Raw genomic sequence first — 15,092 nt, forward strand, 5'->3', positions numbered from 1 at the left:
ATGTATATTTATGCTATTTTAAAGTCTTTTCCTGATCCCCCTCAGTTGTCAGTACCTGTCCCTGATTACCTTGTATATACTTTATATATGCTTATGTGTACATGTAGTTCCCCCTATAAAATATAAAAGCTCCTTGAGGGCATGGGCTGTTTGATTTTTCCTTTTTTATCCACAGTGCCTGGCACAGAGTAAATGCTAATTGATTGATTGATTGATTGATTGATTGAAGGACAGGAGACTTTACACAACTTGTGCTACAATACTGAATTTCCTTAAAATGTTTTAATTCTGTTTTTGAACAGTTGAACCACAGAAAATTACAGCATTGGAGAATAGGTCAACAAATGTAAGTCTATTAATTACTGGATTTGTTCGTTGGGAATTTATTTTACTTTTTATGTCATTGTTGGGGATACCCCAGGAGTTTATATCTCTATAAAGCTAAACATCCAACTGACTTTAATTTTAAATTTGTTCCTACATGTCACATTATTAAAATGTGTACTTAATACTTAGCCAAGCTGAGAATTAAGTTTATAATCTCTATATCATGAAAGCCAGTTGGCTTAAATATTTGTTAGATAAGCTCATAAATCTGAGTTTATAGCACTCTTCTTTTGGATTTTAGACTATATTATGATTGTAGGTTTTTTCAGACTGATATTTTGAAAAGCTGTTAAAGTAAGAAAATGAAATTTTCAAACTGACTAATTTGATACTTTCTATGATATACTTTAAAATATGTGAAACAAAGTTAGCACCCAATTTTAAAATTAAAATAGTCCTGTGGGTATCTTAAATAAATTTGACAAGTAAGCCCAATTTGCTAAATTATAGTATCTTAAAGCTAGAAGGCACTTTGAAGTCACCTAATCCAGCCCCCTAATTTTAAAAATAAGGAATTTCACCCATGGACCTTACTTCTCTCCTTCAGGGTTTTGAAGGTAAAGGGTAAAATGAATAAGGTTAGAGGAAAAAGGGTTTGAAAGTGACTTTTTCTCTTCTACTGTAAATAATGTTTCCCCTTAACTCTCTTAAACAATTAAGAGAAATTCTTTGAGCAAAAGTCTGTCCTACATGAACCTCTTAAAAGGAAGACAGTATGTGCTCAGAGGTCTAGAGGTTTTGTATGAGATTTAAAAAAATGTGCATTATGTTCTCTTCCATTTATAATTGATTGAAAGTTATTATTTAAAATTGTTTTCCGTTTTAATCTCTTCAAGAGAATGATATGTATCAAATGACTTTATATTTTTCATTTTAGGTAAAAAACCCAGACTTAGACACAAATGAAGACATTCACAGTTGCAAGGAAAGGAAAACAAAGCTTTCAGAAAGCACTAATGAAATAAAAGGTAAATAAATTTTAGAATAAAAATGTTTTACACTAAAACTTGTTTTCTCCAGGTTAACAGTTTATTTATTTACTGCCATAAGGTTCATGCCTTTCCTTAAATAGATATAACTTCTTTGTGTAACAAACATTTACCATGAACCTACCATATGCAGAATACCTTGCTTAAGGAATGGTAGGAGATAGACCAATTAAGGCAAAGGCCTTGCTTCCATTAGGACACAGTATAATGGAGACCACTTAGAATTTAGAAACCCATCCTCCAACCATAGTCAGGCTAAGGAGAGTCCTACCTAAAAGCCCTTGTAAATAGCCTACTGAGATAGAAAGGGAAGGTCAAGAAGAAGAACTCTGGTGCTTCCCGTTCTACCAAGAGGAAAGATGAATCTTTCTCACAACAAGATCAAAGGTTGAGAGAGTGAGTTGCTGTTAGACCTGCTTGAGTTCAATTTTAGCTTGTGGGCCTGACCCTCTATATACCTGCAGCCTGGCTAGGAGTAGATTTGGGGCAGTCTATTCTCTTGGGTATTCTCACAGCTTTTCATGCTGTCCATCAGTTTCCTATGCAATTTTTAAAGTCAAATAAAAAACTTCATTATGTACAGACTGTGGAGGCCACCAGTAGAACAGTGCTCACAACAAATAATAATTAATTTTGTACTTGGTGCACGGCGACATGCTAACCACTGAAGAAGGTACAAAGTGTAGATAATTCTTCAGTCACCTTACTGATTATCTAGTGGGTGGGCTCTGTTATGACACCAGTATAAGTAACTTCAGTATAAAATATTACATGATAAATTCATACAAAACTACTGAAATGCTACTGGCCATGAGCCAGATTCCAACAGATTTGAAGAGTTGAGTAAAAGGAGAGTTTATTTCCATTTGTAGTTCTGAAGAGCTTGTTAATTTAGCTTCCTAAGCCTCATAATGGTCATTAGAGTGAATGACTAATAACTTACACATTTTGTCAGTAGATAGACCTGCCAATGAAAAGGACGTCTTGGAAGCTGTTCAAAGTCAGACCATTGAAGTGAAAGCTCAAGAAGAGGTAGGTTATTCTATTAAACTGAAGCTTTAAAAATATGAGTGAGAAGGTCAATTTCTTGACATAATTTAAATAGAACTTTAGAACTGAAAGTAAACTTAGTCATCTAATTCATTCTACTGTTTGATAGATAAGGAAGCAGACCCAGATTGAAGACGTAGCTTGTTCAAGGCTTCATCACTCATCAAGAACAGGGTTAAGATTAGAACACAAGTCTCCTAGCTCACAGTCTAGTACACATTCCTACCCACTGTGACATATTTACAAAATGAATTTTTGAACATAGCAATTCTTTAAGCATGACGGAATTTTAGGGATTATTTGAATACACCTAGTTCTAATGCTAATTTATGGGAGCATAAATTAGATTTTTAATCACTTGGCCTCAGCTTTCTCATCTATAAAATAAATATAATATTTGCATTGTCTTCCAAGGGGTTAGAACACTTTAAACTTAAAGTATTACATGAATATGAATAATTATTATGCCTACATTGCGCATCTAGGTAGTTTATTTGCAATAGGTCAGGCATTTTGACTTAACACAGATCTAGGTATTTTAAGTGTATTTAGATTCAGAAAAAGAAAAAACCAGTACTTTTGAGCATGCCATATGGAAAGCATATTCAAATCAATTTAGTAAGTTTTCTAGATTTTTTTCAGCTCTTGCAAATCCATTCTGGAATCTAGATGTTGCTAATAATATAGCTGTGTCACCCCAGTGACTCAGGCTCAAAGTCCCATTTCATATTCCTTCTTAATTACAGGTAGAATTTCCTTGCCAAGAAGATGGAAATAATATAACTAGAAGAAAAAGGAAAAAACATTCTTCCTTTTCAGAAGATGAGCTAGGTAATTAAAATTCCTTGAGATGTTTTGTTATTTTCAAGTAATCTTTTGACTAGAACCCCTTCAGTCTTGGAGACTTCATCAAAATTATAAGTCTTTGGCTTGCCCCCACTCAGAGTTTCCTTTGGAAACTTGGAATATAGTTTGCCTAGATATCATAGTTATGAATAAAAAGCCGTTGGCTCCCACAAATGCAGCTGAGCATGTATAGAACAGCTCTTACTTCACTGCACCAAAAACACAAAGCACCACAAAGAAATTACAATAAACCACAAGTAGTTCAATACAACTCTCCTTCATTTTGTAGTGAATTCCACATTCACCAGATGAACCTCTATAGACCTTAAGCCTGATGATGTTATCCTAAAGCTTTGGGCTTATCTCAGAAGGGAAACAAATTTCATATTGCTAGAGAAGCAACTCCCAACATTCCAATAAATCCTACCACCTCACTGAGGACCCTCTATAATGCTCCTGCCTTATATACTACCCTAAGGGCTGGAATTCTAGGAGGAAAATGAATTTGAAGTTGCTAGAAAGGTAACCCCTCTATTCCCATTAATCTACATCATCCAAATAATTTTCATTATTAACAGAAGACGGTCATGAATCCCAACATTTGAATCCTTAATATCAGGGTTCAGTCTCTTGTTGCTTATCTCTGAGGTCACATGTTTGATCTTCCATACAGGATTTCTTGGTGTTTGTTCAGGAACTCCCACCACTCAGTCACATGTTTTCTTTCCCTTTGGCCATGTGTATATGTAGCTGTAGCATGCCTTTTCGCTGCCTCTCTTTTAACTGCATTGAAGAATTCTTGCTATTCCACCATTGTCCCACTTGCTGCCATCTTCTAGGCTTAATGAGTCTGTCTCTGCCTCTCCACTTGGTCAACCCTTTACATTTGTCACCATTTTCAAAACTTTAAAATATTATATTCCCCTACATTTAAATAGGACAGAGAATTAATGTGTATGAGTCATTTCTTTGTCTTACACACAGACCTGAAGGTGTAGTTCTTTTCCATACTAGCATAAGAGGTCCAAGATCCTCCTTATTTCTTACAGTACAACTGAGCCCCACCCACCCCCCCAGATTAATCTTAGAATTTTCTCAGTCTCCCAAGGTCATTTGAGTTAAGGAAGACCTCTGCACAAACTAAGTACCCCCTAATTTTTCTTATTCCCTACTTATATGTAATCTTAATATTCTTTAAGCACATCTGAAATACTATATATATATAGACTGTTGTGTTCAGTTCTGGGCCCTACCTTTAAAGCATGACAGTGACAAATTAGAGAGTATCCAGAGATTTGAAGCATGGTAGTTTTAAAAAAAACCGTCAGTACCATACTGATCTGTTCATGGAACTGGGTATGTTTAAACAGAGAAGACAAGAATTGTCAGTGGGAAAAAGACAAGAAAACCGTCTTCTAAGTATTTTAAGAGTTATCCTGTAGAGGAGGGATTAGACCTTAACATTTGACCCACAGGGAAGAACTAAGAGCATCGGGCAAAAGTTATGTAGTAGCAGATTTAATTTCAACAATAGGAAAGACCTAATAATTAGACCTATCTAAAAGTGGGGAAAACTATCTTGGGATAAAATAGACTTCTCTTTAGAGTTATTCAAGGAAAGGCTGGATGACAAGTTGTTAAAGATATCTATGAAAGGAATTATTGTTTGGATTAGGTAGTTTCTAAGTTTCTTCCAACCCTTTGACTCATGACAAAATTATTTTTTTGTGGTTAAATGAAGGAGGAAGGATTCTACTTTAATAATTATCTGCCTCCATAATTTCTCTTCCATTCTGGCACATAATAACAGTTTAGACATAAAAACCCAATGCATGGACTGTTCTGTTGGTCTGCTGATTACCTATACTCTCATAAATACTTATGTAAGTCGTACTCAGAATATTACCTCTCATACATACCAGTTAATATTTGAATTCCAGCCAGCTACTAACCATTTATTAAGTGCTTTTCCCATTGGGAATGAGAATGACTCCAACATTTTGCACCAGGCCATCCTGTCAACAGCTCTGCAATTAGTGGCTCTTATTTAACTTGTCATTTATGACACCAGGGTCTTTGTCTCCTGTCCATCTTATCCTGTATTTAGAATCACAGAATGAAGTTGAGGAATACCTAAAGATTACCTAATCTGACCCTCTTATTTCACAAGTGTGGTAGTCCAAAGAGTTACGTATCTAATATATGCCCAGTTACGTATCTAATGTCCATACCCCTAATACCTAAGTTTCCTGACTGGTATACACTAAGGTTTGCAGTGATGATCGAGGGTTCAAGCTAAAAATTCCTTGATGGCATCTTAAGCAGTAAAGAATATTATAAGCAGTATATTCAGCTGCTCTGGGGGTTCAGAGAGCACTTTGTTATTATTGTCAGTTTTTGTTGTTCTTTTTGAAAAGGGTTCATGAAATAAGAAACTTGGGAACCACTGCTACATGCTACTATATTACTGGTATTTTTAATCTGTAATTGAACTACTTCTCACTTGTCCATAATTAATTTTATCTCATTCTTATAATAGCATTTTTCCACTGAACTCTGTTTTTCATTCCAGAAGATTAACAATTAGTGACAATCTAATTTAGTGTAATACACATGATAAACATACTGTTGATTCTTTGTTTAAGTTATCATGAAAGATAATGATTAACCCTTAGTACTAATCCCTTTGATATAGGCTTCCCAGGCTGATCTCAAGACATTGATTTGATATTCAAATCAGTCATATTTACCTATATGAATAGTATATTCAAAACCATATTTTCGTAACTTGCCTATGAGAATTTGTTATTGTTGTTGTTCACTCATTTCATTCGTGTCCAACTCTGTGACCCCATTTGGGGCTTTTTCTTTTTTGGAGAGGGGGAAGGTAGGACAATTGGGGTTAAGTAACTTGCCCAAGATCACAAGGCTAGTTTTTGTGTTAAGTGTCTGAGGCTGGATTTGAACTCAGGTCCTCATGACTCCAGGGCCGGTGCTCTATTCACTGCACCACCTAGCCGCCTCTGTACGCATTACTTTTGACTTCGTCATATTTCATAGCTTAGAAATATTTCTATTAGTTGTGATCATTTTTTAAAATTAAATTTTATGTTTATTTTTAGTTTACATCATTCATTTCCACAAGATTTTGAGTTACAAATTTTCTTCCCATCTTTCCCCACCCACCACTGCAACACAATGATCCCACTGTATACCCCTTCCCCCAATCTGCTCTCCTATATCTTCCCCCATTCCCCTTCTAGTAGGGCAAGATGGATCTCTATACCCCAGTGCCTGTATATCTTATTTCCCAGTTGCATGTAACATCATAATAATAATTATTATTATATAAATATATATATATATTTTTTGAAACATTTGATTTTAAAACTTTGAATTCCAAATTATATCCCTTCCTCCCTCGTCACCCACCCTTACTGGGAAAAGAGGCAATTCAATATAGGTTGTACACGTGTAGCTATAAAAAACATTTCCATAGTGGATATATTGTGAAAGACTGACTATATTTCCTTCCATCCTCTCCCGCCCCCCACTTGTTCTGTTCTCTGCTTTGACCCTGTCCCTTTTCAAAAGTGTGTGCTTCCAGCTTCCCTCCCCTCCGTCATTGGGGCTCCCCCATCCCTTTCCCCCCTACTCTCCTGTAGGGTGAGATACCCTATTTAGTTTGTATGTCATTCCCTCCCTAAGCCAGAATCAGTATAGTGAGGTTGTCCCATTCCCTTTTTCCTTCCTGTTCTTCCCCTCCATTGTAACAGTTTTCCCTTACCTCTTCTATATGAGATAATTTACTCCATTCTATCTCTCCCCATCTCCTCTCATTATATTCCTCTCTCCTCTCAATTTCACCTTTTAAGTATAATCCCTTCCTATTCAATTGGTCCTGTGCCCTCTGTCTATGTATACCTGTAGACATATATACACACACTCACATATGTATTCATATGCCCATATACCCTCCTATATAGACATATATATGTATGTATACATATATATACACATACATTTCTATTCCCTTCAACTATTCTCATACTGAGAAAAGTTTCATCAGTTACAATTATCGTTTTTCCATGTAGGAATGTAAATAGTTCGACTTTGATAAGTACCTTATGATTTCTTTTCCCTGTTTACCCTCTAATGCTTTTCTTGCTTCTTGTATCTGAATGTCAAATTTTCTGCAACTCTGATTTTTTTCATCAAGAATGCTTGAAAGTCCTTTATTTCATTGAATGACCATATTTTCCCCTGAAACATTTTTATTATATAATTATTTTGCTGGGTAGGTGATTCTTGCTTTTAATCCCAGCACCTTTGACCTCCAGAATGTCATATTCCAAGCTCTTTCATTCCCTCAATGTAGAAGCTGCCAGATCCTGAATTATCCTGATTGTGTTTCCACAATATTCAAATTGTTTCCTCTTGGCTGCTTGTAATATTTTCTCCTTGATCTGGGAACTCCAGAACCTGGCTATAATATTCCTAGGAGTTTTCTTTTTGGGATCTTTTTCAAGAGGTGATCAGTGGATTCTTTCAACCTCTATTTTGCCCTCTGGTTCTAAAACATAAGGGCAATTTTCTTTGAGAATTTCTTGAAGGGTGATTTCTAGGTTCTTTTTTTTTTGCTCATGGCTCTCAGGTAGTCCAATAATTTTTAAATTATCTCTCATGGATCTATTTTCCAGGTCAGTGGTTTTTCCCATGAGATATTTCACATTACCTTCTATTATTTTCATTCTTATGGATCTGTTTAATAGTATCTTGATTTCTCATAAAGTCACCAGCTTCCATTTGCTCCAATCTAATTCTGAAGGAATTATTCTCTTCAGTGAGCTTTTGAGATTCTTTTTCCATCTGGCAAATTCGGCTTTTTAAGGCATTCTTCTCATTGGCTTTTTGAGCTTCTTTTGCCATTTGAGTTAGTCTATTTTTTTAAGGTGTTATTTTTTTAGTCAGGTTGTTGACTCTCTTTTCATTATTTTCTTGCATCATTCTCATTTCTCTTCCCAATTTTTCCTCCACTTCTCTTATTTGGTTTTCAAAATCCTTCTTAAGCTCCTCTATGGCCTGTAACCAATTCATATTTTTCTTGGAAGCTTTTGGTACAGGAGTTCTGACTTTGTTGTCTTTCTCCTGTTCCATGCTTTGATCCTTTTTGTCCCCAAAAAAGGAATCCAAAATTGGATTTCTCTGCTTGCTTTGCTTCCTTTACTTGCTCATGTTGCCACTCAATTACTTGACTTTGGAGCTTTTTGCCACAGTAGAACTCTGCTTCCAAAGAATGGAGCTTTGTCCCAAATCACTGGGGTTTTTTTCGCTGCTGGAGCTATTAGTTGGCTGCCCTCTGTGAAGCCTCCACACGGCTCTGGCACCTGGTCACACCCTGAACCTCCACCCTAGACAGCAATCCAGATCTAAGCAGGTTAAAGCAATGACAATTAACCCTCACAACGGTTGCTTGGTCCCCCTATAATCTGCAGGCCAGGAGCTCTGAAAAAGCCACGCGACACCGGCTGCCGCACCTCAGCCACTTCTTCCTCTGGGGGCAGAGGCCGGACCACACTCCTGGACACCCTGTTCCCAAAGCCTACACTGACCTCTCACTTTGTCTTTGGCATTTATGGGTTGATAATTCTGGAAACTGCCACAGCTGCTGGTGATCCACTCTCCAGACATCCCTCTGGCTGCGGCTGGTCGGGTCACCCAGAGGCTAAAACCACAGGCTCATGCAGGGTTGAGTGCTGCTCCCAGCATGCTGCAATGGACCCTTCCTACCAGGATTCCTTCAGCGGGAGATTTGTTTCTGTCATTTTGTGGCTTTCATAGCCTTGAAGTTTGTTTAGTCATTTTTTATAGGTATTTGAGGTGGTTGTGGGGGGAGTGCAGGGAGTTTTCCTGCTTCTGCTATGATAATTTTTCAAAAGGCATCAGACACTATTTGGACCTGTAATAATTCTGGTTTTGGTTTTTTTTCATGTAATTAGTCTTTTAAAGTTTATCTTTCTCTGATTTTATCTAAACTGAATTACAGATAATAGCCTGGACTCATGCAAAGAAGTAGTACAGAGTCAGTGTTCTGAAACAGAACCACCAGTTATAAAGGTATTTTACCTACATGTGCTATTTTCTCTCTCTCCCTTTTTTTTTGGTACTCCTTTTTAATTCTAATGCCCCCTTTATTTCCACATAATAAAAATAGTTGCTATATATGGAGAGATTTCTTACAACAACTCTATGAGAAAGATACCAGAGCTGTTAACTCCATTTAAGGCTGAAAATATAATTAGGAAGGGGAAATTGTTAACATAAAGTTGATTATATATTAGATGAGACAATCTCTATTCAATGCTATTATCTTTTTCATAAGACATTTGGATATTTTAAAACTTTCTGCTTGCTAAAAATGAATGATAAAAAAAGAGAAATTTGAAGGAGGCAAGGGGGAGGAGAATGAATTCAGTCAACCGTGAATGGATCCTGACAGTGGCAGGATACTCGGCACTGTTCTTAGAGTAATCAAACTGTGCACAAAAGACATGGAAGAGGTACTAGGTTTTTTGAACTGTTCATAATTTCTCAGAACAGAACTAATGAAACCTTACTTACTTCCTACCTGTTTTTTTTTCCTCCCATTCCCTTTTCAGGAGTGCATTTACCTATTCCCTCAATTTCCATTTCTGAAAAGTATATTTACCTTTCTGTTTACTTTGTCATTTAACTATAATAAATGTACTTAACCATCTGTATAAATAAAAATTTAAAGAAAAGTGTAAATGACTAATAAAACTTTTTTTAAAACTCCAGTACATTTAAACTCTCAAGTAATTGAAAGAATAAATCCATGATGAATTCTCATGGTTTTCTTGGATGATTTCCTCTTTCATTCCTCACCTAGCATGTTTAGGGAATGGAAACTACTTTTGACATTGTACTAATTAGTATCAGTTTTAATTCTCTAGTATATGGAAGTAAAGGGGAGTTTAAGTGCCTAGAAGCTAGTTGTACTGAGCAATGTAGCATACAAGTTTTACATGATCTTTGTATTTTGAAGGTTTTAACTTGGCTTTACATATAACAGCCTCCAAAAATGAAGGAATAAAAAGACTTTTATAGGTATACATTTCACCTAAGTTAATTGGTTCTCTGAAAACATGGAGTTAGGGCAGAACTGAGTGACTTATAGTGGGATTGGGATTCTGCAGTCTTCCGGATGGATATAGTTATGGTATGTTAACATTCTTGAAAAGTTGTATTAGTAGGAGGAATATTTATATGTAGTGTGTCTGTTTTATAATTTAATCAGAAATAGAATAAATGTAGAAATGAAGTATGATGAAAAAACAGGTTTGAAAAATAAGAGATGCACTCTTTTTTTTTATATTCTGAATAGGCAGAGAGTTCTGAAGGTACAGAAGAAATATGCCAAGAAAGTATTAAAAATACTGCCTCAAGGCCCATGGCAGAAAAGGGTAAGTAACAAAATATGTTTATCAATTGCATATACCCAATTAGCCTAAACATTTTGAAAGGGGCTAAGGCAATCAGACACCAGATAGACCACTTCCCTGAGCAGCCTGTAATCTTTGGTCAGTTGTGTTTGTTACTTAGCAAAAATCTTCACATAGCTATGCTGCTCATTTTTTTCCTTAAAAAATACAGGAAACACTTGACTGCTTTTGTTTGGCCCTCTAGAATTGGTAAATACTAGTTTCTAATTTGAATCCTTACCTGTGCAAAGTGAGTTGCCTTACTGATTATTAAACATAGTCATGCTAAGTTAAATTGCCTTTTCCATGGTATAGACATGAATTGGATATGTTGCTTGTAATCTTGACCACAAATATAGCTCTCCATAAGCTAGGGAGGTGGTTATGTTGGTGTTGGTTAACAGGATTTCTCAGGCCAATGTATGTTGCAGTATTTCCTCAGAACTGTGCCTTTTCTACAGGTGAACATAGTAGCAAGGAAGCTAATGATGAAAAGGCAGAGGAGAATGAAGAGGACCGTGTAAAATCTCCAGAGGCAAGTAGTCTTGTGTTCATTAAGAAATGTTTGCATTTTTAGTCTGGTTTTTTAAATGTTTTAATTCTCAGAGAAAAAATGTCAGAACATAAATACAAAAGATTATGTTCAAATATTATACCTTCAATTCAAGGTACTTCAGACAATAATGTGATCTCAGAATAACTAAATAAAGCAACAACTTTATTTTTAAGCATCCCCTGTATATAAGAAACTGTTAAATTCTGCATAAAAGGTAGTTTTAAGGAAATATAAGACACTATGTATGACTAGTGTAGAAATAGCCTTCCTCCCTAGAATGTTTTCATCAAGAAAGAAGACAGCATGATGTCATAGGAAAAGAACTAACTTGAGTCTGAAAAGCTAGGTTTATGTCCTTGCTTTTCATTTTGATCAACCATTTGATCTTGAGCAAGGCACTGTGTCCTTCAGCCTCAGTTTTCCTCAATTATAAAATTAGGATAACAATATTTACGCGTCCCATCTCACAGGATTCTATTGAGGAACATATAGGATGACTGTTAAAACTTTGTACACTATTAATTAAATACCATGTAAGTGTAAATTGTGTCGTTCTTGTCAGGTTTCAAAAGTTTTTATTGTTAGTGTTACTAATACCACACCTTACCAAATCAGTAGTTTTGAAACCAAGTTGCAATTGTTAGATAAATGCCTTTAATATATATATTTTTGGTATAATATAGTGCCATTTTATTGAGTAGGTTCTCTGCACTTGTCCCTTATACCATAGCAAAGCAAAATATGTAATGATAAAGTCTTGCATTTCTATCTACTTTAAGTTCATTCGGTTCAACCATATACCCAAGAAGAAAGGAGTCTGGTAGAATATTTGAACCACAAAACTGCCCGGAAAGCTGAAATTAGGGCTTTAGTGTTGTCCCATCATTTTTCAGTTATGGCTAACTCTGATCCCATTTGGGGTTTTCTTGGCAAAGGTACTAGAGTGGTTTACCTTTTCCTTCTCTAACTCATTTTATAGTTGAGGAAACTGAGGCAAATAGGGTTAAGTGACCGTTTTAGGATCACACAGCTGGCAAGTGTCTGAGGCCAGATTTGAACTCAGGAAGATAAATTTTCCTGACTCCAAGGCCCAACATTATCAAAAGGGCCATGAGATGCCCAAAAATTAAGACTTAAGTATAGCTAATTAATAATGTTTTTCCAAATTTAGGAAAGTGGAGGAGCTGAGGGTAAAGGAAATGTTTGAGAATTGAAAAAAAAAAATTTAATTTGAAAAAATGATGGAAAAGTGATGACATGAGTATTTCTAGTTCTAGTTTGTTAAACCACCACAAAACTGATCGCAGTGATAGGACTCAGGTACCAGTTTAATACAGCTCACTAGGCTTTGAAAGTTATTATTTCCAGAACATGGCACATAGAAGATGCTTAACAAATGCTTATGGAGTTCAAAGTAGAAGTTTTGAAGTAGTGACCAAAAGGCTGTATTTTTCACCTTTTTTTTTTACTCTGCTCATATACATTCATAAATTCTGTGCCACTTAGTGTTGTGACTCTACAAAATAACAGTAGAACTCTTTTGTACAGCTGGTATTGCTAGTATAAGGTTTACAGGTAAACGAAGTTACTGTATTTTATCGGGCCTGAATGTACTTAGTAAAATATATTGGAAAATACTTGTAATAGCAGCCTTCTTAAACCAGGACTATTTAAGCAGGCCAATGTAATCAAAGTTTAACTATGCAGATTGAATAAATTGTTAAAACAGGGAGCTTTAGTCCATTATCTGGGCTGCTTCTATAACTTATTCTGATAGACCCACTTCTAGATCAGGCTTTATACAGCATCTGTGATCCTTCCTTATTACAGCATCCATTAAGCCACCAATTGTGTAAGATTGTAAGGGTGGCCCTTTGTTTGAAAAAAAAAAAAAAACAACATTTCTTATAGTAGATGATAAATTTTGTTCATAACTGACTTGGGCTAAAGTAAAAATTTGGATATGTAAAAGGCTGTACAAGTGCTTTTTATCCTCTTAGATCAATCCTTCTCTTCATTTTCTTTTTCAATATCTAAGTAGAAGGGGTAGGTAGTTAGAAAAAATTACTTTGATAATATTACCATAAAAAACTTTTTATTCCTCTCTTAGGAAGACCATCCTGTAATAGTTAAAAGGAAAAGAGGAAGACCTCGTAAGCATCCTGTAGAAGCAGCACTAAAAATGAGTAAGTACTCATTTTTTTAAAAACACAGTTAAATTACGTGTTATATTGCCAGTCAGATAAAGAATGATTCAGATTGATTTTCTAAATTAACTTTCAATTCTTCCTTCTTTTGTTTTTTTAGAAGAGGACTCCAAAACGGATACTGATCCTGTAAGTATAAGTTACTCCTCCTTACCACCCTCCCTCTTCAAAAAAACAAAAAACCCATCTTCCAGTAATTGACATTCTGTTTCTTCCTTTCAAATATGTATACCACAATACAGATATTTTGCATTACCATGGATATAACATGGCAAAGTAAATGGAAGGCTAGCTTCAGAATCAGGAAGACTTGAGTTCAAGTCCTACCCTAGTCCAGACTGACTGTATGGCCCTGAGCAAGGTACTTAACCTTAGTGCCCCCAGGCAACCATAATTTGCAAAATATTTGCTAATCTGTATTGGTTTGGGGATTTTCCTTGCTAGATATGCTTATGAAATCACAAATTTAGACCAAAAAATTTAATTGAAACTGTGTCCCTTAGTTAAAATGGAAAAATTCCTGATGAACCCTCATGACTGAAAAAATATAAAGGCATTCTCTTGACTATTCTGAGCTAATAGAATTGGATGATGATAATTCACATAAAATGTTTAGTTCTAGTTGTTTCCTCCGTGAAAGGAATGGAATTGTTATTTATTCCTCAAGACCAAATGGCTTTGTAAATTTTCTTCACACAAATTTGGAAGGCAGCAAGGAGCACTTGATTAGGTTTTTTTTTCATAGTTCTTCCATTTACTAGCCAGCTGATCTTAACCAAGTCACTTTACCTCTCTGGGACTCAATTCCCTTGCTTTTAAAATGATGGGGTTGGATGAGATAACCTCTAAGCTCCCTTTTGCATCTAAATTTATTATTCTAGAATAAAATAAAAATATGACTTTTTTATAAAGTTAGGTTTTAAGCTAATGGTTTCTTATATTAAACAGTTAATATACAGTCATACCTTAAATTTAAGTTTTGATATACTGTAATTATCTAGTTTGGTGTATATATCATCAGAGTATTTATAAACAATAATTTGTGTAACAATTAAAACATCAAAACGGTTATTATTATCTTATCTCATTTGAATTGTGAAATACTTAAAAGGTTTCCTTATAATGTAGCAAATCATATGTCCAAAAACTTTATTTAAAGTCATTTTTATTTTATTTTTTAATTTTTCAAATGCTTTATTAACTTCTGATATACATCATTCATTTCCGCCAGATTTTGAGTTACAAAATTTCTCCCCTTTTTTCCCCTACCCACCACCCCAAAATAGCAGTTCCACAGGCTATCCCCTCCTCCAATCTGCTCTCTCCCATATTTTCTCCCATACCCCTTTCGATTTTTCCATGGTGGATCTCTATGCCCCAGTGCCTGTGTATCTTATTTCCCAATTACATGTAAAATAGTATTAGTAATAGTATATATATTTAAACATTTGATTTTAAAACTTTGAATTAAAGATTCATTCCCTTCCTCCCTTGTCACCCACCCTTACTGGGAAGATAAGCAGTTCAGTATAGTGTGTACATGTGTAGCTAATGC

General features: G+C 35.3%; 1 protein-coding gene across 8 annotated transcripts in view; it reads left to right on the forward strand.

Annotated features, from left to right (window-relative positions):
- BOD1L1 (biorientation of chromosomes in cell division 1 like 1) overlaps positions 1-15,092 on the forward strand; it is a 95,859-nt gene that overhangs the window by 51,989 nt on the left and 28,778 nt on the right. For 7 of the 8 annotated variants that reach the window (XM_069069654.1, XM_069069681.1, XM_069069698.1 and 4 more), the window contains exons 13-21: positions 303-346; positions 1,265-1,355; positions 2,332-2,408; positions 3,173-3,257; positions 9,319-9,389; positions 10,678-10,756; positions 11,236-11,313; positions 13,445-13,516; positions 13,638-13,666. In XM_069069654.1, the coding sequence (XP_068925755.1) occupies positions 303-346; positions 1,265-1,355; positions 2,332-2,408; positions 3,173-3,257; positions 9,319-9,389; positions 10,678-10,756; positions 11,236-11,313; positions 13,445-13,516; positions 13,638-13,666 (626 nt within the window). The remainder of the gene's footprint in view (positions 1-302; positions 347-1,264; positions 1,356-2,331; positions 2,409-3,172; positions 3,258-9,318; positions 9,390-10,677; positions 10,757-11,235; positions 11,314-13,444; positions 13,517-13,637; positions 13,667-15,092) is intronic. The other variant, XM_069069671.1, reaches the window with a different exon arrangement.

This window comes from Petaurus breviceps, unplaced genomic scaffold, assembly GCF_028583685.1.
Source record: "Petaurus breviceps papuanus isolate PSGF00001 unplaced genomic scaffold, PetGlider_PUasm1.0 140, whole genome shotgun sequence".
NCBI classification, from domain to species: domain Eukaryota; kingdom Metazoa; phylum Chordata; class Mammalia; order Diprotodontia; family Petauridae; genus Petaurus; species Petaurus breviceps.